Below are 24,610 nucleotides of genomic sequence, written 5' to 3'. Positions count from 1 at the left end.
TTTATTACATTGACAATATACTTTTTATTTAATACATCATTTCGACGTTAACCTGCATCGTCTCGTTGCTCCCTCAGTTTTGGCTACATTTTTTTTACATTTAAATACTTTGACCTTATTAAATTATAAGTCAAAATAGGCAATTAATTGTCAAAACTAGCCATCAATAAGCTCTAACAAAGTGTGCTAATTGCTATCACTTCTTGTAGCTCCTCTTACTAACTTCATCCCAATTGAATATGTCATGATCACTTTCAACTTCCATAGCTTCATCTAATTATATTATTACTCAATGAATTCTATTTTGTGTATATATATATATAGTTTTGGGAAGGTGGCGGTAAATAAAAAGAAAGGGGGGGTTGTGGTCAGAGAAGGCAGACCGCATTAACTTCCGAACAACTACTTCTACTCTCTCACTATTCCTTTCTATGACCCATTCCCAATCCTTCTTCTTGCTGAGCCACTTCACCTCACCTCGGCTACTCCATGATTTCTCTGGTTCCTAACAATTCCTGAGCTTCGTGGAAATGGAGACCAACACAAACACTTTCTTCATCTAATTCTCGACCACTCTCATTTTCAAGTCTACCCCCTCTCGGTTCGTAATTCTTTTTTTTTTATCATTTTCTGCTTCCTTCTTCCGCTTCGCATTTAGACTCACCGTTCTACGTTGTTCTGATTTTTGTTTGTTGCTTGATTTTGTGTTTTTATTTGTGTTTTTGTGTCCTCTCGTTTTCTTTCTGAAATTATGTAAATTAGACATCAATTTTAGCAATTACTGTGTGAAATGAAATTATCTGTTCGAAATGACTGCGGATCGTCGATTTCTGTGATTTCTTGGCTAATTAGGATTTTGGTGAATGTGTATGATCTCTTTATGTATGTCTTCTCTTTTTTACTCAACTTTCGAGTTTTCATGCTTAGGGTTTGGGTAATGGCTCCGACAGAGGTGAAAACGCTATTTCTTTCTCTTTTCGTGTTAATTTGGTTGTCCAGAATGGGCGTCTCCGACACTGTAAGTAGCTCGAATTCAACTGACTTTTAGCTTGTTTGCTGCTTGGTGTTGTATTACTACTTTGGCTGTCCCTTTTGAAATTATGTTTTGAAGTTTTCTTTCGCTGTGCAGATGTTTAACGAGTCAGGAATTGGGTATTCGGTTGTTTCCAGAAAGGAAAATTCAAAAGGTATAAAGTTAACTCTTAGAATTGCTACTTTGCCTCCAAGAGTTTGGTAGATTGAAGGAAAAAGAAAACAGTTTAGGGTTTTTTCAATTTGTCTTTAATATTTAGGGGAAAAATGTTCTGTTCTTTCTGATTATTTATGCAGCATTTCCTATTTAGTTTTTGAGCTTACTTTCTGTTCCCTTTTTCTTCCTTGCATTCAAGCATACTACATACCATATGAGAAATTGTCTCAATACTTGGTTTGTCATTGTTATACTATGGTTATAATATGGCATCCTCAAATTCTATTCTTTTCTCTGTGGCTAGGACGGTGCCCGCATGGTTGGATTATTAGCCCAAGCAAGACTAAGTGCTTTGGTTTCATGTACAGCCCTAAATCATGGAATGATTCAGAGACCCAATGTAATAGTTTTGGTGGGAACTTAGCAGCTCTGGTGACATATCAAGAGTTTAGTTATGCACAAAATCTGTGTAATGGAACTCTTGGTGGCTGTTGGGTTGGTGGCAGAGCATCCAACTCTTCGAATGATTTCGTTTGGAAATGGTCAGATAATGTTTCGAAGTGGAACGATTCCATTTTTCCCAGTGCAACTTTGCAATCAAACTGCAAAAATGCCTCTTGCCACCGAAATGAATCGGTTGAAACATGTACTTTAATATTTGGTGGACCAGCAACACCATTCCTTAGGGACGAGAAATGCAACAGTTCTCACCCTTTTATTTGCATGATAAACCTAGGTACGTTATCATCTTTGGAGTTTTCGATACATTATTCATCATGGTTAACTATGTAATTTTCTTTCCCTCGACCCATTTCCACACACATAGATTTGAAAATAGAAACAAAGAGAGACAGAGACTGAGAATTTTTGTAGCAAGAGAGAATTGGAAAGAATCTGACATGTTTGGTATTCCATTTCCTGATTCTTCGGTAGTTTAGTCACTGAGAGATGTTGTGATCCACGCTAAGATCTATATTCTTTTATTTGTATCAGATGATAGATGCCATCGAATGCACTGTCACAAGGAGTATCTAGTTATTCTAGCTGTTGTGAGTGGGTTGATATTTTGCACAACTTTAGCTGTGGTGATTTGGCTTCTTGCCCACAAGAGGAGCAAAAAGCGGAGAAGGTCGCGGAAGCCATCCAACCCTGCAGCTTCTGCACTGGTACCGCCTTTGTGGAGGGTGTTTACCAAAGAAGAGCTAAGATCGATGACAAAAAACTTCAGTGAGGGAAACCGTCTTCTTGGAGATGCAAAAACAGGTGGTACATACAGTGGACTTCTACCTGATGGTTCAAGAGTTGCAATTAAAAGGTTGAAGAAGTCCAGCTTTCAGAGGAAAAAGGAGTTCCATTCAGAAATTGCAAGAGTTGCTAGACTTCGTCACCCAAATTTAGTTGCCCTGAAAGGATGCTGCTATGACCATGGTGACCGCTACATTGTTTATGAATTCATTGTTAATGGGCCCTTGGATAGATGGCTTCATCATGTACCAAGAGGTGGTCGAATCTTAGATTGGACTATGAGAATGAAAATTGCCACGACTCTTGCCCAAGGGATTGCGTATGTACAATTTTCATTTGTCTCTTTAAGATGCAAAGGAACGTTAACTTTGATTAATAATCTGCTCTTGTCTAGTGATTATCAACTAACTCATTTTTCATGTCTTTTACAGGTTCCTTCACGACAAGGTCAAGCCACATGTGGTACATCGTGATATCCGTGCGAGTAATGTGCTTCTCGATGAAGAATTTGGAGCACATCTGATGGGAGTTGGGCTATCAAAATTGGTAGCATATGAAGTGATGCATGAGAGGACAGTGATGGCTGGAGGAACCTATGGATACCTTGCTCCTGAATTTGTCTACAGAAACGAGCTAACCACAAAGAGTGATGTCTACAGTTTTGGGGTCCTATTGCTTGAAATAGTAACTGGACGAAGGCCCGCACAGGCGGTTGATTCGGTTGGTTGGCAGAGCATATTTGAATGGGCAACCCCCCTCGTGCAGGCTCACCGTTACCTAGATCTCTTGGATCCTCATATAACAGTCACTTCAACTTCTGAAATCCCGGAGGCTGGCATTGTTCAGAAGGTTGTGGACCTTGTTTATGCTTGCACACAGCACGTCCCGTCTATGCGACCAAGAATGTCACACGTCGTTCATCAACTGCAACAATTGGCTCCCTCACCTCTCACTACGAAGTAAAGGTATTCATCAGACTTCAAGATTTCCTATTGCAAGATTCTAACTTGGCAAGAAGGCAGTTAATGTAGGATAGGATCCAAGGTAGGCAGTTTACATTTAACCCAATTTCTGAATAGTTTTAGAATGCTAGTCTCCCTTGTGCACAAACTATCGTGCATTTTAATATGTAATCGTAACAAACACGATTATTTAGTATAACTTCACCATTTATCAAGCAAAATGCATTCGGCAGTTGCTTTTATTTTAATGGAATAATCTATTTTTATGAGAATCATTGTTTTTCAATGTACTACTGTTAGGGAAGCAATTCATTTGAATACAACCCACGAAGATGGGTTGTAAAAATTGAATTTACATACAGCATCGTGAAGTTCATTAGTTTTTTGGTACAATGAAGTGAAGGAATAGCAAGTCTACGAAGATGGATTGTACTATTGAATTAACATGTAGCACTTATACAAAAGTTACTAACTAGATTTTTGCGTACAAGGAACAAAAGGGTACATATATTACAGATGGTTTTCTAGAAATTCCAAGACAGCCAAACCCGCAGCCCAAATGTCGTCATCCAATACATGCTCGGCAGGGGAGTGACTCATGCCTCCACGACAACGGACGAACAACATTCCAACCTATCAAATTCGATATAACCATGTTGATGCAGGTGCAAAACTAGAACTTGAAAGAGTTGCGGTACAAAAATTAGAGAACAAACCTTTGTCAGATGAGATATTGCCATTGCATCGTGCCCGGCTCCACTCATTAACACAGGTACTTCCTCCTGAATCTCGCCTACCATCTTTTTGAGTGCAGTTGAAGCAGCAGATTTCAGTTGCGAGCTCAGCTCCGAATCGCTAATTATGGCATTTGCATCATGCTGAAAGGAATAGACAGCAGATTAAGATTGTGAAATGGAAGCAAATGGTAAATTTGGACAGTGGACAAGATGGAAGATACACACCTTACGTTCGATATTGCATGAAACCGACCGGCTGCTGCATATATTATGTACCTGGTTAGAGAATTCATAAATTACAGCTTCTCGTCCTATGTCATCGATAGTACGTAAATCTACAGTGAAGGTCACCTGTAACATTCCAAACATTAAAAATTGTCTGGTAAAAAGGTAGGGTCTGCACTGCAGTGGCTCTATATCAAATTCTTGCCTGGCCTGGAATGACATTGCTTGCACTTGGCCATGTTGATATCTCTCCAACGGTACACACAAGGGATGTGGAAAGTGATTTCAATGTAGAATCAGTGCAATGCCCATCAAATGATAAGTAGCTCTCTGGTTGCTTACAGAGTTTTTCCAATTGTACAATCAATTCAGCTGAAGCTGCCATGGGATCTTGGCGCATGGGCATTGGGACCGTTCCGGCATGCCCCTGAGAACCTCTCACTGTAACCTGCAATCTTTGTGCACAGATCGCTCTATCAAAAGAGGCTCCTTTATGTAAATCCATTTTAGTTTTTTTTATGGAACAAGAAAATTAGATTTCCTTCCTCTCAGTTTTATACATCGGTGGTGACCTCAGCTACATTATAAATTTGGAGGGAGTAGGTAAATTAACCACGATATAATGTATCGACTTTTAGGAGTAGGTGGGGGAATAATTCAGATTTCTACGATGATAACAACGTCTAGAATCAATGTAGTTGGAAGTCAAAATGACTGAGCTTCAAGATTATTCCATTAATTAGATTTTCCACGGTTTGGATGGTAAGTCAAAATGTCTGGGACTACAAACATGCTTATCAATCATGATATATAGCAAGTTAGTAGTCAAGAAACATGGCCATATTAGTATCTCAGAATGTTATGTGAATAAACATGATCGCAATTCTTTTACTAAAGTAGTTATTGTGCAAGTATATCTCCGCAACATCCTGATTAGTTAACTCATGTTACCTTTAGCCGTGTCTGCCCAGCTATGCCTCTAACCACTCCCAGAGGAAAACCAGACCACTCAAGTACGGGACCTTGTTCAATATGAACCTGAAGATCGAAGCAAAAGATTGTGTTCCCATAATATTTGAAATGTAGTGATTAAGGTACGAAGATTTAAGAGTAGAACAGATTCTAGAAATTCCAGAAGAGAACCCAGAGCCATACCTCAACATATCCCCAAACAGATTTGCGGTCATACTTGAGTTGCAACAAATTCTCCTCTGTTATCTGTACTCCACTCTCCGTAATTACATCTTTTATGGTCATGCCACTGATACAAGGATTGCATGTTAATATGCAGATAATAATGAGCCGTAAGCATCCAGAGAGTTTAACGTTAGGCAGCAAAACCTTTTATCTGATATTTCCAAAGATGAAACTGGTAAAATACCAGCAATAGCAGCACTTCCTAAGAATGTTGATTGAAACCTCACGCCTTCCTCATCGCTGAAAGCAATTACCTGCATAATTTTGTAGTTGATTATAACGAAATTTGACAATGTAGAAAATGATATCATTATCAGAACTAATAGTGAGAAAGTCAATTATTTCTACCATATTGAACATTGCTAATGAAAAGGTAAATAACTCAAACCTCAATTGGCCTTTTTAGTTCCTCTAACTTCCCATTCATATTAAGAACTTTTAAAGCAGAGATAGCCGAAATGATGCCAAGTGCGCCATCAAATTTTCCAGCATCAACAACGGTATCCTACAAGGAAAAGAAGAAAATTTAATTATTAGCTTGATGTGTAACATAAATTCTTGCCTCTGCTTAGGGGAAGTCAAATAATTACCAAATGAGAACCAATCAGTAATGCTTCAGCACTTGCATTCCTTCCCTCAGTTCGACCGTGTAGATTGCCCATGCAGTCAACCCACCTGAAAAATGTAGAGTAAAAGTCAACAACAATTAAGAATTCTTCAAGATGAGGAGAAGTAGAAATCTAACGTTCTTAATCCAGCATCCTCCATCCATTTTTGAAGAAGAAATCTTGCTTTGATAGAAGCTGGACTCAAGAACGTTCTCTCAAGATATCGATCAGCATCACTCACCTAGTAATTGGGAACAATCGTAAGATAACTCGTGTTACCAACTGGGAATATTTAACACAACACAGAAAACTCACCATCGAACAGTTTCAAGTTGGATTAGAACTCAACTTCTGGTATTCATCAGGTTTATCTGGGGGAAGGGGAGGACAATTTTTCATGCACTAAGCTATAATATATGCATTACGGCATAGAATAAAGTGTTTGATGATTGAAAACGAAAGCGACCAAGGGAAAAACTTCAGAGATAAAAAAAAAAAAGAAATCGGGAAATTCCCCAAGTCTTTCAATCAAAATTTATATTAAGACCTCTAGAAAAGAATAATAAAAATTATATAAAATAGCCGAAACCTTTTAATATCCGAATCAATTAAGGGATACTTCAAACGACCCAAACAGTCAACATAATCAATTTACATGGTCAATACATTTTTATATTATGAATAGAAAACTACAGCAGAATCACATAAAAAAGACGAAGATCCACATGCAAATCGTCCAATTACTCACTCAATCTAACAAGTACAAAACATTTGCAAGCGCGCGCATATCTTAGCAAACAGAGAGATGAAAAAAAATGGTATCGTGGTCCGCTACCTTTCCTAGTTCGTTCAATCTCCCTACTGCCTCGTCCTTAAGAATTTGCACGAACAAATCAGCCCTTCTGTTCTTTGAATCTTCAGCTACATCTCCTAAAAAATTGAATATTATATTAAGTGTTTAACTTCACTAAACATGAAACATAATTTCGTTCGACATATAGTTATGATAACTAAGACATCATCATAAAAGCTGATTAAACTACCCAGCCGAACAGTCTATTTCCCGACTTACAAAGTAAAGAAAAGAAAACCTAGCTTTTAATGAGCCACATATAATATTTATAATTATACCACGATAGTTAACTCGATGAATAAGAAACAGATCAGTCAAATCCTCCAAGAAGAAACTAAGTATTAGAAGAAAAAAAAAATAGAACAAACGATTTTCCAGAGTTCATTGACGTTGAGTGAAATTCAATCATGTAAGTTATCCATAAAAGCATAAACGAGTGGTTGATATTCATTTCGATTCATCTCCATGTATTTTCGCAACAAAACATCCATTCTCTATCCCGAGGCAGTTGAGAAAAATAGCATGATTAAAAAGGAAGAGATTGATGACTATACCGGTGAATGCGTAAGCGGTGGGAGGAGATGAAAACAAAAGGAAAAAGAGCAGATAGGGGAAGAAAACGGAGAAGGAAGAATAATAATGGTGGTGGTGGTGGTGGTGATAGTGATGATGTTGATGATCGGCCTTGATGAGAAAAGCGGTAAGGGAATCGGAGTTGGAATAGGCAATGGCCATGGGAGGCGGCTGGGGTGAACGGATAGGAAGAAAGAAGAAGAAGAGGCGGCGGAGGGCGAAAGCCTTTTTGTGGAATTGGAAATTAGCTTTTTGGCTTATGGCTCCCGGGTTCTGAATTCCGGAATCTTCACTGCATTTTGTGGTGCGGAATTCAGGTAGGCCTCTATTCTTTATTAATTATTGGTGGAGGCTATTACCCTTTACGCCATATGTAATATTAATAATAATTTAAATTCGTTTCAAAGTTTCGGTAATTATTTTTACAAATGATTAAAATCCCTTACTAAACTAAACTTCTCCTTAATTATTACAAAATCAATTCTCAAAATAAACTAAAAACTCACAATTTTTTTTTTAATTCCTCTTCCCTACCTATCATTGTCAATAAATCGCAAAAAAATTTCTAACCATTACAAGAGTTGAATTATTTAAATTTTTAAGATTATTAAATTTTAAAATCTGAAATTTTATTGTATTGTAAAATATTTTTTTGAATATATTTGTCAATACTTTAGATTCCTTGTCAAGCTCTCAATTTTTTAAAGATAAAATTGAACAATTTGAAGTTTATCAAATCTAATTATTTTGAATTTAATTTGGATATTGTAGTTGTTGCTTGCATTCTAATTGGATTGAAATATATTTAATTGGGTCATGCGAAGATAATTTAATTTGTGGAGGTTGACTATTTTCTACTTAATTTTTGAATTCATAATATTAGAAGAAAAAATATTTTGTTGCTAACTCAATCTTATCTTTTTAAAACTTTATCGAAATCTTATTTAAATTATAAATTGTTTGAAATCATATTAGAACAAATGGATCCTATTTAGTTAGATTTATAAATATAATCACCCTATAATTATTTGGGAATTTAATATAGGTTAAGGGCTCGAACTAGATCATTCCTCTAATCTTCTTTATATATAGTATATATAAAAAATTATAATAATACCAATACTAAATGTTTGTTTTTGTGGTATAATTATCTTCTACTCTCGCTCTTTCCATTTCTATTAGAATTATTTTACTCTTAATTAATAAAATCGAATTTTTTAAAAAAAGAAATTAAGTTTTGAGAGCCGTGCTCTTTCTTCTTTCATATATATTGTTCATGAAGTTATTTTCTTTTTAATTGCCAATTAGTCTAAGAAAGCTTTTATGCGATTGATTTGTCGTTTAATTATTTATCAATATGAATAAGTGATACTGTTACTAAAATATTATTGAGTCGTGTCTAATTCCCATGGTAATATTTATGGATGTTGATTTTTTTTATATAGATATACAATTATGGATGTTGGTTAGATCATATATTTCTATGTGGTTGTGTTAATTTATAATTGACAAAAATGTTTATTAATTTATCACATAATTGTAATTTTAAGCAGGAATTGTATGAGTTACATGAAATTTCAAAGTTCAAGATTGCTACCCTCCAAACATATGATATAATTAGTACCCAAAGTAGTACATGGCACATGACACGATTAACACTCTGGATATCATGACTTAACTAGTGTCCAAAATAGTCTATGATACACTTTTGGTAGATTTTAGTTAACTTTTAGGTCTCACCAATTTTAAAGATTGCATAGTCCAATTATTAAGATAATTACTTGTTTACATTCCTCTAATTTCGTGATACGATTTCTACTCATTTTCTCACTCGTTGTTAGCAAGAACGAGGTGTTAGAGTATTCATTTTTACTGTTATTTTCCTCAAAAGTGTAACCAATTTTGCTACTACAATACATTTTGCTGTTTATTAAACACTCAACATAGCTTTTATTTAAACAAGGGCTTGACATATAACTTAATTAATAGAAAGGTAAGGAACGTAATCATCTATAAATTTTAAGGATAATATTATAAAATCATTATTAGTTATAATATTTGAAGAAACATAAAATATATTAGATATGCGTATTTTTTCAAGAATAATAAAAAATATAAACTATTTACATTCTACAACGAAAAAATCACTAAAGGATAAAAATTATTAAACTTGATTTTATTATAAAGAGTAAATAGCTTGTCCAATCTTATCGATTTTTAAAAAGAATGTACTATAATAAAATTGGAATAATAATGGAAAGAAAAAAAAAAACAATCTTATTATTATTATTTTGCTATATTTCAACCATTTTGATACTATGGGTTGATTATTTTACTATATATATAATATATGAATGAAAATAACAGTTTCTCTGCATCTTAAGAAGAAAAATATTAAAAAAAAAAAAAGATAAAGGGTATCCAACAAAAATTAGAAAATATTGATTTAATGTGATTTATAAGGGTATGTTATAATGGTAAAAAAAAGAAAAGGAATAAATAAACAAATGAATGAATGAATGAAGGAATATAGTAAAGATTGGGAAGATGATTTATTTGGTTGTGTTGTGTTGTGTTGTGTCACATGGAGTCACGTGCATTATGAATGTAAGGGAGGTGAATCTTGGGGAGGTGAATTTGGAATCTATACCCATTTCTTACCACTCCATCTTCCCAAGATTGCATTTCTAATTGTTCTCCCCTAATGGGACCCTTCCCTTCTCTCATTCATTGCTTTTTTGTACGGCTCGGCCCCACCCTCCCATCGGTATCTCAATAACCCTAAACCCATTTTCTTTTTCTTATTTTTCTTTAAAACTTCTTGTTGTTATTATTATTATTATTATTATTATTTAAAAGGATAATATTACATGAGTTTATTTTTAATTTTTTTTAATATTTATTTTCTTTAAATTTTACTAAAGTGATGAGGGATTCATATTTTTCTCACACAAAAAAACATAAAGGACGATTTCTTTCTTGATAGATTTCTTTTCTTTTTTCTTTTACATCTAAAAAATTATATTTATTCGACTCCAAAACAACAAGAAATTTCTTTTAACTATTCTGATTTTAAAGAAATCTTACTTAATACATTTAAAACTATAAACAAAGATTTACGAACTGGTTTTTTTAGTCAAACCAATTCAAATTATTTCCATCTTTAATTTATTTGGCTTGTCATTTAAAAAGTATAATAGCATTTTTAAAAAATATTTTGAGGTGGAAGTGAAAGTATTAGTTTAATTTTGAAAATTAAAATAAAAATATATATATAATTAGTTATTTGTTGTTAATTAAACCTTTATTTTTTTTTTAAGAAACTTTCAAAAATATAATAAACTATATTTTTAAATTTTTACAACGTAACTAACAACAAGTTTCATCGGCCGTTTTTTAAATATTTCAAACTTTTTTATGTCTTTTTCTTTTACTTCTTTTTTAGTTGCGATTCTTTTATCGTTAGATTTGAGTAATAAAATCTAATTTCTTTCAATCATCTCATTATTTTTCTCTTTTCTTTTTTCAATGCATATTTTTCTATTTCTTTCTTCTTTTTTCCTTTTTTTCGTTCCTTACGTGCATCGTCATGTTGTTTAGATTATGATAATTAGTCTAGCCAAATCTAAACTATTGTATACCAAATTAAAAAATAAAGTCGTTTAGATTTTGGGTAGTCAAATTTAAACGATGCAATTAAAAAACAAATATAGTGTACCAAATAATAGCTAATTCTAAACGATCATGTAGCAAATGACACATCTTTTGTATTTTTCATGGTGGGACGTTTGCTTTTTCGTTTTTAGAATTGTTGTAAATATTTGGACGATTTGTTATATTTAAAAAAAAAAACCCTTATTTTGAATAACAAATAAATATTAATATAGATTCTTTTGTGTGGTTTAGATGGGTCCAAAATTAAATAGTGAAGAGAGAAATTGTGGATAGAAAAGAAGTAAGGGAAGAAAAAGAAAATGCACAACCCAAAAATAGAAAAACCATGCGAAGCCCCATCTGATGCCAAACCAAGTGACCAAACAATGCCACACCATTTTCACTCTTTGCTTTATTTTCGTTACCCCTTTGTTTTTATCTTAAAATAGGGTTTGTGCTCAATGTAAGTTTCTTATTTTGTTCTCATTTTATGTCTTTATATATATATATATTGTAATCAATTGTCTTCCAATTATACTCTTCAAAGTTTACTTTGACATTTCTTGTTGGTGAGCAATTTTGCAATTCCAAGATGTGAGGCTCAACAAAGCAAATTGGAATTTGAATTCTTTATTTTTCAAAATTATTATTATTATTTTAAAAAAACCATGACAGACATTATTTTTTATAATTTATTTTAGGTAAATGATGATGGAATAATTATTAGATGGGATTGTAGGAGAGGTTTGTGCATTCGGCAGGCACCCCTCCTAATGTCGCAATCGTGTAGTTTACCTAAATCCCACAATGTAAATTATTAAAAGATATTTTTAAGAACACAAAAGAATAGGCAGCACTTTGGAAATAGAAAATCAAATCAATAATTTATGTAAACGACAAAAAATCATTTAGGTCCCACCATAACAACTTTGTTCTTCATTTATAATTCTAAAATAAATACTGTTCAAATTTCAAACCAAATTTTAAAAATAAAGAAACGAGTCTAAAAACTTGATTTTGTTGGTATTTTATTATGAGTGCAGACATTTTCGTTCCATGGTGGAGGGAAACACACATGATTGATTGATAGTGGACACTACTTGGTCAAAAAAGTGTATAATCAAATATCATATACAAATATAATAATATATCATTCATATACATATGCTTTAACTTTTCTCTTAAAAGTTCAATTTCCTTTTCTCCAACCAAAAAAAAAATCCAACTTTCATGTTTCTTTATTAGTATTCATGTATTATAATTTGTGAATTTGGAAAGTTTATCTACGATATATATAAAAGCCTCAGCATGGAGATTTTCTTTTTCTCTATTATACCTTTGAATTTAGTTCTATGTTCCAAATCACTTCTTGTTTTATGGTAAATTCATTTTTATTTTTATTTTTGTAATATATATAATTATAAAAGACATACCTTCTCCCGCTACTTTTTGAATAAATTCTACTTAAGTTTAAGGAATTAAAGTATGTAAAATGTGAAAAGTTAAATGCAAATAGTTTAATTGTCATTTACCTACTACTTTTTTACTTAATTATACCTAAGCTTTATGGAATTAAAGTATAGGATGTGATGAGTTGAAATCCAAATGGTTTTTAATTTATATTTTAGAATATCTTATTAATTCTAATTAACAATACAAATTTAAAGACTTGAAAGTTGAAAAGTTTTTGTAACATTTTTTTCTACTATACAAAAAAAGCTTCCTTGATTTTTTTTTCTATGAATGTTGTTATTGAGAAATTTAGATTCATCCAATTGATTGTGTAATGAGACAAGCTTGGTATGTCGATCATCTAGCAAAAATATTATACATGCTGAAGTAGCAATGGGTGATCATGTAGGAAAATAAGTTTTTTCTTCCACGAATACTATTAAATCCACCAAATGACAATGAATATCCATTCAAGTTCAAGAGAAAACAATTCCCCATTCATTTTTGCTTTGCAATTACAGTTAACAAAGTACAGTGACAAACAATTTCTAATGTTGGAATATATCTTACTAAAAAATTTATTTTTTCATGGATAACTTTATCTTCACTATCTAGAGAAATTTTAGTGAAGACAACAAAAGTTTTGGATCAAGCCCATAAGTGATAATAAGTTACCTTCACATTGTGCAAAAAAATATTGTTTATAAAGAAATTCATTTTTTATATATGCAAGTCTTACATCTAAATTCTTTTATTTTAATATATTTATTATAACTTCTTCCCAATTACATCTAATTATATTACATTTTGAATTTCGTACCTTTAAATTTAACACTGTCTAAACATATATATATAATATTTACTATAATTTCAAGCTACATATATTTTACTATCAAGAAAATGCATTAATCAATATTGGGAGATTATGACAGTTTCATCAACATCAGCATTATAATATGTTTGAAATTGGAAATGAAAAGGATGGAAAGAGAAAAATAAAATTAAAAACAAAAAAATGGTGAGATGAGAAGATAAGGGATTGTGTGTTTTCTTTTTATGGTGGAGATGGGATTTTGAAAGGACAACGAACCTTAAGAATGTGGTTTTGGATTAGACATTTGAGCATGTGGTGTTGGACATCACTTTTGGATTATCTTCCTTTTCTCCTCCTTAACATCTCATTTAATTTGGAATAAATCCAACGTTTCATCTTCCTTGTAGTTACAATTCTATCCTCAAGATTTAAAGTGTAAAAATTGGATCGTCAAACTTAGTAGTATAATTCGACTCTCAAACTAATAATAGTGGTAGAAATTAGATCCATAAATGATAAAAAAAAAATGGACTCTTAGACTTATATGAATGTTATAAATTTGTGATTATGTAAGTTTTAGATCATAATATAATTTAAAGATTTGTATAAGTTTGAGAATTCAATTTTTACAATTGAAAGTTTGATGATATAATTGCAACTATTAATTTATTTTTACGAACGGTTTTCTGCATACACTTCTTTTTTACCAATATAAAGATATATTATATTGTTTTTCTAAAATTTATTTAGAACATATGTGATGTGAACTTTAAAATTGATAGTACAAGTTGACCACCATTTTGGTAAGTATATGAGATTCTAAATGTATGGAAGATTTTGCTTTTTGACTATCACATAGATATACGAAGAAGAATTATAATGAATAGTCATTTTTAGAATAATTATTAAATGTGCAGTAATATTTTTAAAAAATTATAAATATGGTAAAATTTATAGTGATAGATTTCTATCGATAGACTCATAAAATTTATCATGATAGACCAATATTTCCTACATGGTCTATTAGTGATTGGTCTATTAGTGATAGAATTCTATTATTGATAGATTTTTTTCTTTTATATTTAGGATTTTTTAAAAAAAATTATTTTGTACTTTATTATTTTAAATTTAATTGTAGTATGAATGTGATTGTACTCTCCCATGGGATCCAAGCCCAAACCTCCCGCCCAATTTTAAGGCTCATTCTTGGACTTCAGCCCATATAATCATCACCAACCCTTCCTCATGAGTGTCAAATTGGGCCGCCACCTCGGCCCGTTTGCCACCTTCCTTTCCCCTGCACCAGAAACAGAAGAAAATCGTTTTCTTCACTGCCATTGAACTCAATCTGAAAGCCTAATGTATGTTATCGATCCAAAAATCTTGTCCAACAAGACTTTGCTTAGAACGTAATTAATTTCAGAATCCATAAATCAATCCAATCTCAATCTTAGAATTGTAATGGATGTAAAAGGAGGATAGGAAGCACAAATGTGAAGGTTTGAATTGACTTTTTAAAAGGTCTAGTGTTATGACAGTATATATCTAGAGGAATAGTTATGTAGGTATTACTATGATACTATTATGATAAAATGTGTTTGGAAAAATGGTTACGTGGGAAGAATTATGAGTAGTTATGATAATATGTGTAATTGGAGAAGGGTTGTACATGTAGTTTTATGAAATTTAATTTTGTATACACTTTTTTAAAATTCGTATTCTAAATCAAATAGACTATATTTGATATATCAAATTGTCCTATTTGTGTAAAACAAATTTCAATAATTTCTTTAAATGTGATATCTATTTTCAATATTTTTTATGTGATACAAGTAAATAAATTATTCATTTTTTAAAAAGTTTTGTATTAGAAATCCAATACACAAATTTCATATATTTAATTTCTCAAAATCTCATATTTTCGTCAAACAATTTTCAATAATTTCTTTAAATACGACGTCCGTTCTTAACATTTTTTCACGTTATTGTTATGTGCAAAACATTTTTTAATTCATATTCTAACTCTAATACCCAAATTATGTCTATTCTATTTTTAAGTAATCGTTACGTGTACACGAATTTCATATTTTTAATTTAACAAATCGTTCTAGTTTTCCTAAAACAATTTGCCTTAATTTTTTTGAATACGATCTAAATTTTTTAACTTTTTTTAAGTAATCGTTACGATTGAATAAATTACTGTTTTTTGAAATAAAAATTATAATGAATTAACGAAGATGTTAAAAAGTAGAAGCATAATTTGATAAAAATTTTAGATTCAAAATTTAATTGAAATAAATCTTAAATCAAATATCGTCGTTAAATTGATTTTTTTTTAAAGAAAATTCTTACACATTTAAAGTTTAAATACTTTTTAAAATATTCGTTATACATTTTTTAGGTTATTGATTTAATTTATATTAAATTGTTTAATTTGATCATGTTTTGATTTTGTACAAATTTAATAAAAAAAATTAGAAATTCATCTAACTTAAGAAATAGTTTAGATATAGATAGATTAGTTTTAAAACAAAATATTTAGAAAGGTGAAAAACAAAGAAAAATTGCATCATATGAAAAAAAAAAAAAAAACTCATAGCACCTCATTTTTTTATATTGCGAATATATCAAATATTACAAGTAATTAATGCTATAAAACGACTATCGGAGGACTATTAGGAGGTTATCCGCTTTAAAATTTGCTAATTTTGCAATTATTTTTGTAAATAAACAAATACATGAAATAATAAAATTAAAAAAAATATAAAAAAGTTTAATACGAGGACAAAATGCGTAAGCTAATCACAACCAGTATTTAATTAAAATTAGTTGAAGAGGGATTAAGAAGAATGACAGAGAGGGAAGAGGGGTTATAATAACCCTAAAACAAGGATTATGATAGCTAAACATCACAATAATAACTCTTGGACCAAACGGCGCTTAAATATTTAATAGCAATTAAAAATTCAATTCAAATGTAAATCGTTAATTTTTATATTTCTAGAACTAACACTCCTAAACATAAACATGGAGCTCTACTTCACTATATCCACAGTGATTACAACGTCTTCTCTTCCACAATAGTAAAAAAAAATATCATTAGAGAATTTGAATTCCACATATGTGATCTAGACATGGGTCTTGAACATCTTGCAATATTCTAGCAACAAAACTATTATGTAGTTTGCTTATAGGTTGAAATATTTTGATATTTACAAGAGGAGTTACAATCAAAATGATATAGAATAGCCAACAGTTTTTGTGTTGTGGAAAGAAACAAAGAGGAAACTGTTTGGAAAAGAGGAGAGAGGAAAATCCAAAGAGATTTTGTGTACGACATGAACAACAATATGATCGAGAAGATGCTCATCCGAAGGATATCAATTATTCTCTCTTTCTTTGACCGTTTGTTTGTTCGTTTGAGTGTTTTATCCTTAATTTGATCTATTAAAACTATTCAATATCCATCCCCAAATGCCCTAAATTTTTTATGTCAAATCAACTCCTTAAATTGTTGAACCTTTCTTACCCTAGTTTGTTTGAAGTTTTTTGAAGAAAGGCTTTTGGTCTATCTACAAGGACGCATTCTTAATACGTTTAATTAAATCTCTAGAGAGTAGAACAAAACTCTTCCCAACGTTACTTCTTTGATTTGACTTGGATTTTGAAATGAATTAATTATATAAAAGCCTTAAAATAACAAAAGACCGAGATTTTAAAAAATAAAATAAAAGTAAAATGTCACTTCGCTAATTTCATGATCCTATTAAGTTATGATATTGCCTTTTTTTTTTTTTTTTTTCGTTTCCTACGTCTTCTTCTCGTGCACTCAAGTATATTTTGTCAATTTCATTTCAATTTAACCAACGATCGGTCTACTCACATTTTTTTCTCAAATTTTTGTAGTCATTAATGAAATCTTTTCTACTTTATTAGATATAAACGTAAATTTTATGTTTAATGAAATTTTAAAATATGCATTGAGTGAGTATTAAGTAGACGTACAAAAAATTAGAAGAAAAGAATACTAATTTAAAGTTTATAGCTAATCTTGAAATTATGGTACGTGGACATTGGGTAAGGTACGTCCCACTATGTCCGCTTCATTCATTGCTTAAATTATTATATGATCTTTTTCTCATTTTCTTCCACAACCATAGGTTACGACACTGTCACTAAACATACAAAAACAAACTATAGTACTTTAGATCTGAAAATTTTGCCAATAACTATTGTAGTTTTTTCTTCTAAAATTATTGTAACGTTTAGTAAACACTCTATAAATGGTAAGTTCAATAAAACCTATATAGAATCATCAATTACATTTTTAGACTTTATATTTTATCTATAACTCCTCCATAAACTTTCTTTATTAATTATTAAGAAATACTTAGGCACCACTTAATACCAAATTTAATACAAATAAAACCAAGTCATAAATAAAAGATAATACCAAATTTAACTACATTCAAAATACATTTTAGTTAATTAAATTAAAAATTTAGCATAATGAAAATTTAAAGTTGCATCAAAAGGATCTTAAATTTCTTTTAAATTTATATTAAAAATTTAAACTCTTAAATATGGTCACAAACTCCGGAAAAATTTACGATAACAAATATAGTAATATAAAGTATTGATAGAAATCGATATAATAATTTAAGTTAAAATTAAAATGACACGTTATATTGTTAACAATTGTCATCACTACTATTATGTTTATTAATTTTTAGTATGTTTATTAATTTCTAAAAAGAGTTATTATATCTTTAGTTATTATCAAATTCACAACCAAGCTTAAATTATAACATTTTGAAACTGATTGTGATTTGAACCTATGATCTGTTATTCTCGAGTATTAATACGAACAGTATTTATAAAATTTGTTTGAGAATGTGTGTCGGCATTAATTTCCAAAGTTCATCGGGTCCCTCCCTCTTTCTAGGGTTTTCGTTTTATTATTTTTCATTTTTTTGGCTTCCTAACTTTCTCAAACTTATCTACTGAAAACATGCATAGAAAAGATAACCAACTTTATACATCAACATCTTCCTGCTTCCTCTTTTTCTTTTCCTCTTTTTCTATATAAAGAAAATTGCATAAACCCAAATAATTTAAATTATATTCTTAAAACTTTTAAAATTTTCAAATAGACTTTACAACTATCATAAGTTTGATCATTATTGAAAGTTTAAAAGGATGTTATTACTAATTATCACCCTATTTTAGAAGTGAGTTTTGCGATGAGTCCAAACAAAGAATGGAAGGGTGTTGTAGTCTCTTCTTAAAAGTTGAATATAGAACAATCCAACATACAAACAGTTGAAAATAGGGTTTTGTTTTGTTTAATATTTCCATTCCTTTGATATATCTCTCCTACTGCAAAGAAAAATAATCAAACATTATTGTCTATTTCGGCTTCGTATCTTTTCTTGCCGGCACACAGATATTCCCATTTTTGGACATTCATTTATTTGTTATACATAATATCCAAAACCTACAATCTATTTATTTATTTTTTCTCAAAAAAAAAAAAAAAACACCAATTTCTTGATATATTAACTTTAGATTATACTACCATAAATAAATAAATTATATCATTCAATTGAGAGTTACAATATAATTCTCTCCAAATATATAGCTATCCATAATATATTTTAAAGAATGTTTCAAAAAAATTTCTAAAGAACTCTAAGAATTGTAATAAAGCTACAAATTAAAAATTACAGAAGTATGAGTTGCTGCAAAGCTTTGATGAAGTAAAGATGGTAAGAAGTACATAATTTCAAGGCATATACATGTATACATATATTATTGTTTGTATTTGAATATTTGTTGTACAAGATTTTTAAATATGTATGTGAATATAATATAATTTGTTGTAGTAAAAAATTTGAGAGAGAGGAGAAAAGTAATTTTAAACTTAATTTTTTCTTCTGGAGTATAACACTTTCGTCCACACATTTTCTTTGACTATCAAAATTTTGAACTTTGTTTTTATCCTAACTTTTTTTTCTTGTTTCCTTAGAGATAGAGATGAGTATAGAGATTGAAGGTTGATTGGACAAATCAAAGAATGTGTATTATTAGGATGTGATATATATATATATATATATATATATAGTAGTGGTGGTGAAATTAGTTATATTATTTATGGGATGACGTTATGAGTTGTGATGAGAAACAAAAGAGCTAATTTTGAGTTGTGATAAGACTGAAACAAGAGGATGTTGGCGAATGGAAGCATCGCCATTTCTGCACACTTTACTCCAAACTTTATCCATTTTTTCTCACTCTAAAAATTAAACCTTTGATTTAATATATCAACAAAATTAAATTAAATTGTCCATTCGATCTAGTCCAATTCCAATTCATCTGCTCAAAAATAGTTGGGGAATCTAGTTAATGAATAACCATTTTCCTTTCTTTCTTTCTTTCTAAAAACATTCATTTTCAGAGAGCTAGGGATGATAGTAATATCACCTTAATTACCCCCTAATCAACGGTTAAATATCTGAAACAAGATGTGTGTTTTTGTGTTTAGCAAATTTAACTTTAAAAATAAATTTTTTTTTTTTAAATTGACCCATCTAAATGACTCTCTTTTTGTTATAGGTAAAAATGATTGTAGTGGTTTTATCATTTGTAATAATTTATACAATATAAAAAAATTTCAATCCATCGATGATACATATACACATATCTATCATTTTCTATCAATAGCATTATGTATCAGTATTTATTATCTATAGAATATGAAATTTATTACGTTTGATAGATTTATTATTTCATATTAATATATTTAAAAATCTTACTAAAATATGTGATCTCAATTATTTTTATAATGAAATTCACTACGAGTCAAGAATATTGGTTTGTAGATTGATTGATGAAATGATCTTGTAATGTCATTTTCTCTTCAATTTTACTAATCAGGCTTTCTACAAAATTTTAAGTCCACCAGCTAGTGTGATGAGTTATTTAGAATCCATGGATATTTATGTCAATTTAAAATAATTTTAGTTTTAGTTTTCTATTTAAAATTTGTGTTTGCGTTTCTTCTAAACATTCTTATTGTGCTATTCACATTTTTTGTTTGAAAAACAGAAAAAGAAAAGTGATCAAAGAAATGATTAAACAAAAAATAGTTATGAGACATGTCAAAATTAAAAATTCACATTTAGTTTGTGTAAGAATTCAATAACATATGTTGATGGATTATTACCCCAGGCAATTCCCAAGCTCATGGGTTGATCCAGACCCAACAAAAATCGTGAGACTGCATTGAAGAACATGGGTTTCAGAAGGGGATGAATAAAACACCATCGGGTATAGTACTAGATTAATCAGTTGAGTCAAAAACACCATACCGGTAACACAAAATAATTGAGTTGGACTTAGTATCGGCACTTTACAGCTTTCAACTTCGTGGGTTGTAACTATCATGTGTTGAACTAAATACTCAATATGTTCTAACATAAGCAATGAATTATGTTCGATATTACACCATATTGGGTGAGCGGACTCTCATGAAGGGTCTACTCAAACAACGAGGCTAGATACGATGAGCAAGTTGATAGAGTAGTCAAGAGAAAAGGCTAAAGCCCGAGGAGAGATCCATGTGTGCAAGTTTCTCACTCCAATAACCTAGATACACAGTTCTTCATTTGCAGCTTAATTAACAAATATTTTTCATGCTAAAGACTAGATTATTATAAATTTAAAGCTATAGATATTGAACTTATTACATTATTATCAAAGATTGAACGTCAAAACATTAAAGTTAGTGTAAAAATTAGGTCACAAGTGCACATGGGTCCACAGCTAAGTTATGAAGCTGGCTTGCAAGGAAAATACACACATTGATCTTGTTTCGTACACACAACACTACAGTGCTAAATTTAGTGGTTAGACTATCTATGTGTTTGAGCAAAGTTAGGATACTATCCTATGTATATACACTTTCATAATTAATAAAGTACATTTTAGTATTTATAGAGTTCTCCATTTGCCTTGTCAGGTATATGCCCAATATGACAAGCATGTGATTTTTGTCAAAGTGGTACGCCTTAGATTAATAGGGTTTCTAACCAAAGAACCTGATTTAATAAGTCTTACATGCATGTTTAGTACATACCTCACTGAGATCTACAGGCAGATGAACTATACATTGTTACATAAACATAACACAAACGTGTGGTTAAAGTATTGATAGATTAAGTTTAACTAATGGGTTGGTGTTGGGGAGTTCGAAAATGGTGTGATATTTGTGTTGGGTTTTTGGGGAGGGGGGTTGGGGTTTCCTTTAATGATACCAAAACAAAAAACACCTCTCACTCTCAATCTCTTTCCCCACTGCCCAACTTTGGTTATTGGTTTTTGCATGTTGTTAGCTTTCAAACAAAAGAAAAAAGAGTAGCCCCTATAGCTTTAGGGCAGTATAGGGGGGGAAGAGGGGATAGCAGGGGTCAACCAAGCTAGGGTTTTGGTCAAAGGTTTTAAGACAATTATAGCCTCTGTCAACCAATTACTTCAAGTGGGTTCTTGTGGGGTCCTTATCAATTCTGACAATTAAGTTTGTATAAATAATAAATAATAATAATAATAATAATAATAATAAATATAAGATCTCTCTCTCAACTCCAAATATGTATATTTGGTTTTTTTGTTTCTTCTTTCCATTTCTCTAAAACCAAAATTTCTCTATATCTTTTAGCCTAATTCTGGCATTCTTCATTGTTTGTTTTCACAGTGTTTGGCTTCCCCATTTATGCCTTTCCTTTGACCCATAGGTCACTACTGCTTAATGCCAAACTCAACCCTGACAAAACCCACTTCTTCATCTTCATCATTCCTTTCTTCTACTTACTCATAAACTTTTCTTCTTCTTCTTCTTCTTTTTTTTTTTTTTATTTTTTTTTTATTTTCTTAACAACCCTTTGATCATTATCACTGATCTTTTACTATTTCTAGTTTAATTTCCACTTTTCATTTTCATATATGTGATATTATATCTTTCTTGGAGTGCTACCTTAATTTAGTTTAAATTTTAGATATATACAGTTTGTTAATTATTTTATTTTTTTAATTTTAATAATTAGGTGGATATAATAGTTCATTTTATGTATGAGTTTTTCAGTTTGATATCTACCTTTTACAATGTTTTTTTCTAAAAAAAGTCAAATTTGAAAACTAAAAAAAAAGGTTATTTTTTAAATTTAGTCGAGAATTAAACTCTTTTGTTCAAGAAAAATGCAAGTCAAACCATGATAAGGAATTAGGAAAAATAGTAGACTTAAAACCATACAAGGAAAGAAGTATGTTTTATACATTTTTAGAGTGTTTTCTAAAAACTTACTTTTGGCTTTCGGAAATGAGTTAAGAATTCCAAATCTCTGTATCGAAAATATGAAATATGTTAATACGAAATTGTGAGAGAAAAAAAACACAATTTTCAAAAAAACGAAAGTAAGAAATGAAATGGTTAACAAAACATGACTTTAGGAACTAATTTTTCATGCAATGTTGTTGACTAAAGAAATTACAAAAGTAGGGCGATCTAAGAATATATAAAACTAGAGTGGAAGATGAAAGTATTACAAAGAATAAGTATAGAAATCGGTGGACTGTTTTGATTATTTCAAACCCAGTTCTCCGTGTCAATGTCAATGAACCAATAGATTAACCTAACACAGGGACCAGGTCCAGTTCAATCCACATCCCTATTAGTCACTAAGGTATATCAAAGCCATAATGATTAGGCCTAGGCTATACCTAACTACCATGCTCTCCTTTCCTTACCACATAAATAATTTGTAAAATAAATTAGAAAAATCAAATTACCACGAGACAATATTTAATTGGGTACAATTCTAAATTCACTCAAAGTTTTCTACTACATATTATAAGTTAGTTAAATTATGTCTACTTGTGCATTTTTTTAGTTAAGTTTGTTTTTAGAGTTGAAAGTTTGAGCATAAATAGAAACTTTTAAAATTATATTGAGACGATATATCTAGTTTTAAGCTATGGAAAAAAGAAGTAGTAAATATGATAGTAATAAACACAATGGGTATAATAGGAAGTCGCCTCAAAGAAAAAAGAAAATGTTCCATTCCAAAACTTTGGTATAAACTTTGGATGCCAAGATTGTACCGTCGCAATGATATGTTGCTTCAGTCGAATAACTATGCAGTCAATGCAAGAGTAGTCAAATCAATCATTTTTTAAAAAAATTTATTGTTTAATTATAATATTAAATTTATCTTCCCTTGCGTGTTTAAGATCATCTTTTAACAAAATAGTAAGTAGATGTTTCAATACACGACTTACTTGAATTATCATCTTTAAAACGCAAATTTAGTATGAATACGATAAAGTACAATAATTCGATTAAAATGCAAATTTTCTATTTTTTTACTGATTGTATATAAGTGAGAGAGAACGTTGACTCAAATCTTTATAAAAATTTAATATGCGAAGAAAAAAAGAAAACTTATTTTCTTTCTTTGAGTTGTTTGTGAGTGTGGCCTGAATTTAGTTATAAAAAAAAAAAAAGAAAAAATTTGTTATAGAATATTTATGTGCAAAGTTTTATATATGGTTATGTGGTAGGTTGAGAGTATATGAATATATAATAAATGAAAGGTAAAAGAAATAAATAAAAGAATAAAAGCATAGAGAGATTGAAAGTTATAATCATTTGATGCATATTGTCCGATATAAGAATAGTGATTCCACATATTTGTCCACCACACCGTACAATTATTCTGTACATTTTAATACTACTCAGAGAGCATCAAGTGTTGGATACCCATTTTTACATCCGTGATGTTCCATTTATATATATTATATTTCACTTAAATTATTATACGTGGATTTGACAACAGATATATTGTCGAACATGATATCACAACAATATATCGGACAATATGACAGTTATAAAAAAACTTGTTGAAAAATAATAATACAAGAGTCGATAATCTAGTTCGGTGCAAAATCACCTAGGTTTTGGGGATAGTGTGTCTGGTGGAACGAAGTTTACCATATAAAGAGTTTAATTAACAATTATAGCGAAAATACTTATCTAACTAACTTCCTC

The 24,610-nt window shown here is 30.4% G+C and overlaps 2 protein-coding genes across 4 annotated transcripts; one reads left to right on the top strand and one right to left on the bottom strand.

Moving 5' to 3' along the window:
• Window positions 1–288: 288 nt before the first annotated feature.
• Window positions 289–3,668, top strand: LOC103484835 (C-type lectin receptor-like tyrosine-protein kinase At1g52310). 2 transcript variants are annotated; one of them, XM_008442141.3, is made up of 6 exons: window positions 289–601; window positions 928–1,018; window positions 1,130–1,187; window positions 1,494–1,925; window positions 2,183–2,753; window positions 2,866–3,668. In XM_008442141.3, exons 2-6 carry the CDS (start codon window positions 938–940, stop codon window positions 3,395–3,397), a joined length of 1,674 nt encoding a protein of 557 aa, XP_008440363.1. In that variant the 5' UTR covers window positions 289–601; window positions 928–937; the 3' UTR covers window positions 3,398–3,668. The 2 variants fall into 2 exon arrangements, with proteins under 2 accessions (XP_008440363.1, XP_050936043.1); XM_051080086.1 differs by lacking the exon at window positions 928–1,018 and having other exon boundaries at window positions 347–601.
• A 126-nt stretch (window positions 3,669–3,794) lies between these two features.
• On the bottom strand, window positions 3,795–7,925 carry LOC103489078 (allantoate deiminase 2). 2 transcript variants are annotated; one of them, XM_008448083.3, is made up of 12 exons: window positions 7,571–7,925; window positions 6,999–7,093; window positions 6,301–6,404; window positions 6,146–6,230; window positions 5,944–6,060; window positions 5,700–5,809; window positions 5,514–5,619; window positions 5,310–5,396; window positions 4,564–4,806; window positions 4,359–4,484; window positions 4,113–4,274; window positions 3,795–4,029 (listed from the first exon to the last, which is right to left on the bottom strand). In XM_008448083.3, the coding sequence occupies exons 1-12, from the start codon at window positions 7,749–7,751 to the stop codon at window positions 3,907–3,909; spliced, it is 1,539 nt and encodes a 512-aa protein (XP_008446305.3). In that variant the 5' UTR covers window positions 7,752–7,925; the 3' UTR covers window positions 3,795–3,906. The 2 variants fall into 2 exon arrangements, with proteins under 2 accessions (XP_008446305.3, XP_050936044.1); XM_051080087.1 differs by lacking the exon at window positions 7,571–7,925 and adding an exon at window positions 6,479–6,534.
• Window positions 7,926–24,610: the final 16,685 nt, after the last annotated feature.

Source organism: Cucumis melo, chromosome 12 (genome assembly GCF_025177605.1).
Source record: "Cucumis melo cultivar AY chromosome 12, USDA_Cmelo_AY_1.0, whole genome shotgun sequence".
Lineage (NCBI taxonomy): Eukaryota > Viridiplantae > Streptophyta > Magnoliopsida > Cucurbitales > Cucurbitaceae > Cucumis > Cucumis melo.
Note: the sequence above shows the minus strand (reverse complement) of the source record. Positions and strands in the feature narration are given on the sequence as shown.

Coding starts and splice junctions, on each gene's coding strand:
- LOC103489078 (XM_008448083.3), bottom strand. CDS start 7,751: ATGGCCATTGCCTATTCCAACTCCGATTCCCTTACCGCTTTTCTCATC. Junction 6,061..6,145: donor TACTGATTGGTTCTCATTTG/GTAATTATTTGA, acceptor TTTTCCTTGTAG/GATACCGTTGTTGATGCTGG. Junction 4,485..4,563: donor GCAATGTCATTCCAGGCCAG/GCAAGAATTTGA, acceptor GGAATGTTACAG/GTGACCTTCACTGTAGATTT.
- LOC103484835 (XM_008442141.3), top strand. CDS start 938: ATGGCTCCGACAGAGGTGAAAACGCTATTTCTTTCTCTTTTCGTGTTA. Junction 1,926..2,182: donor TATTTGCATGATAAACCTAG/GTACGTTATCAT, acceptor TATTTGTATCAG/ATGATAGATGCCATCGAATG. Junction 2,754..2,865: donor ACTCTTGCCCAAGGGATTGC/GTATGTACAATT, acceptor TGTCTTTTACAG/GTTCCTTCACGACAAGGTCA.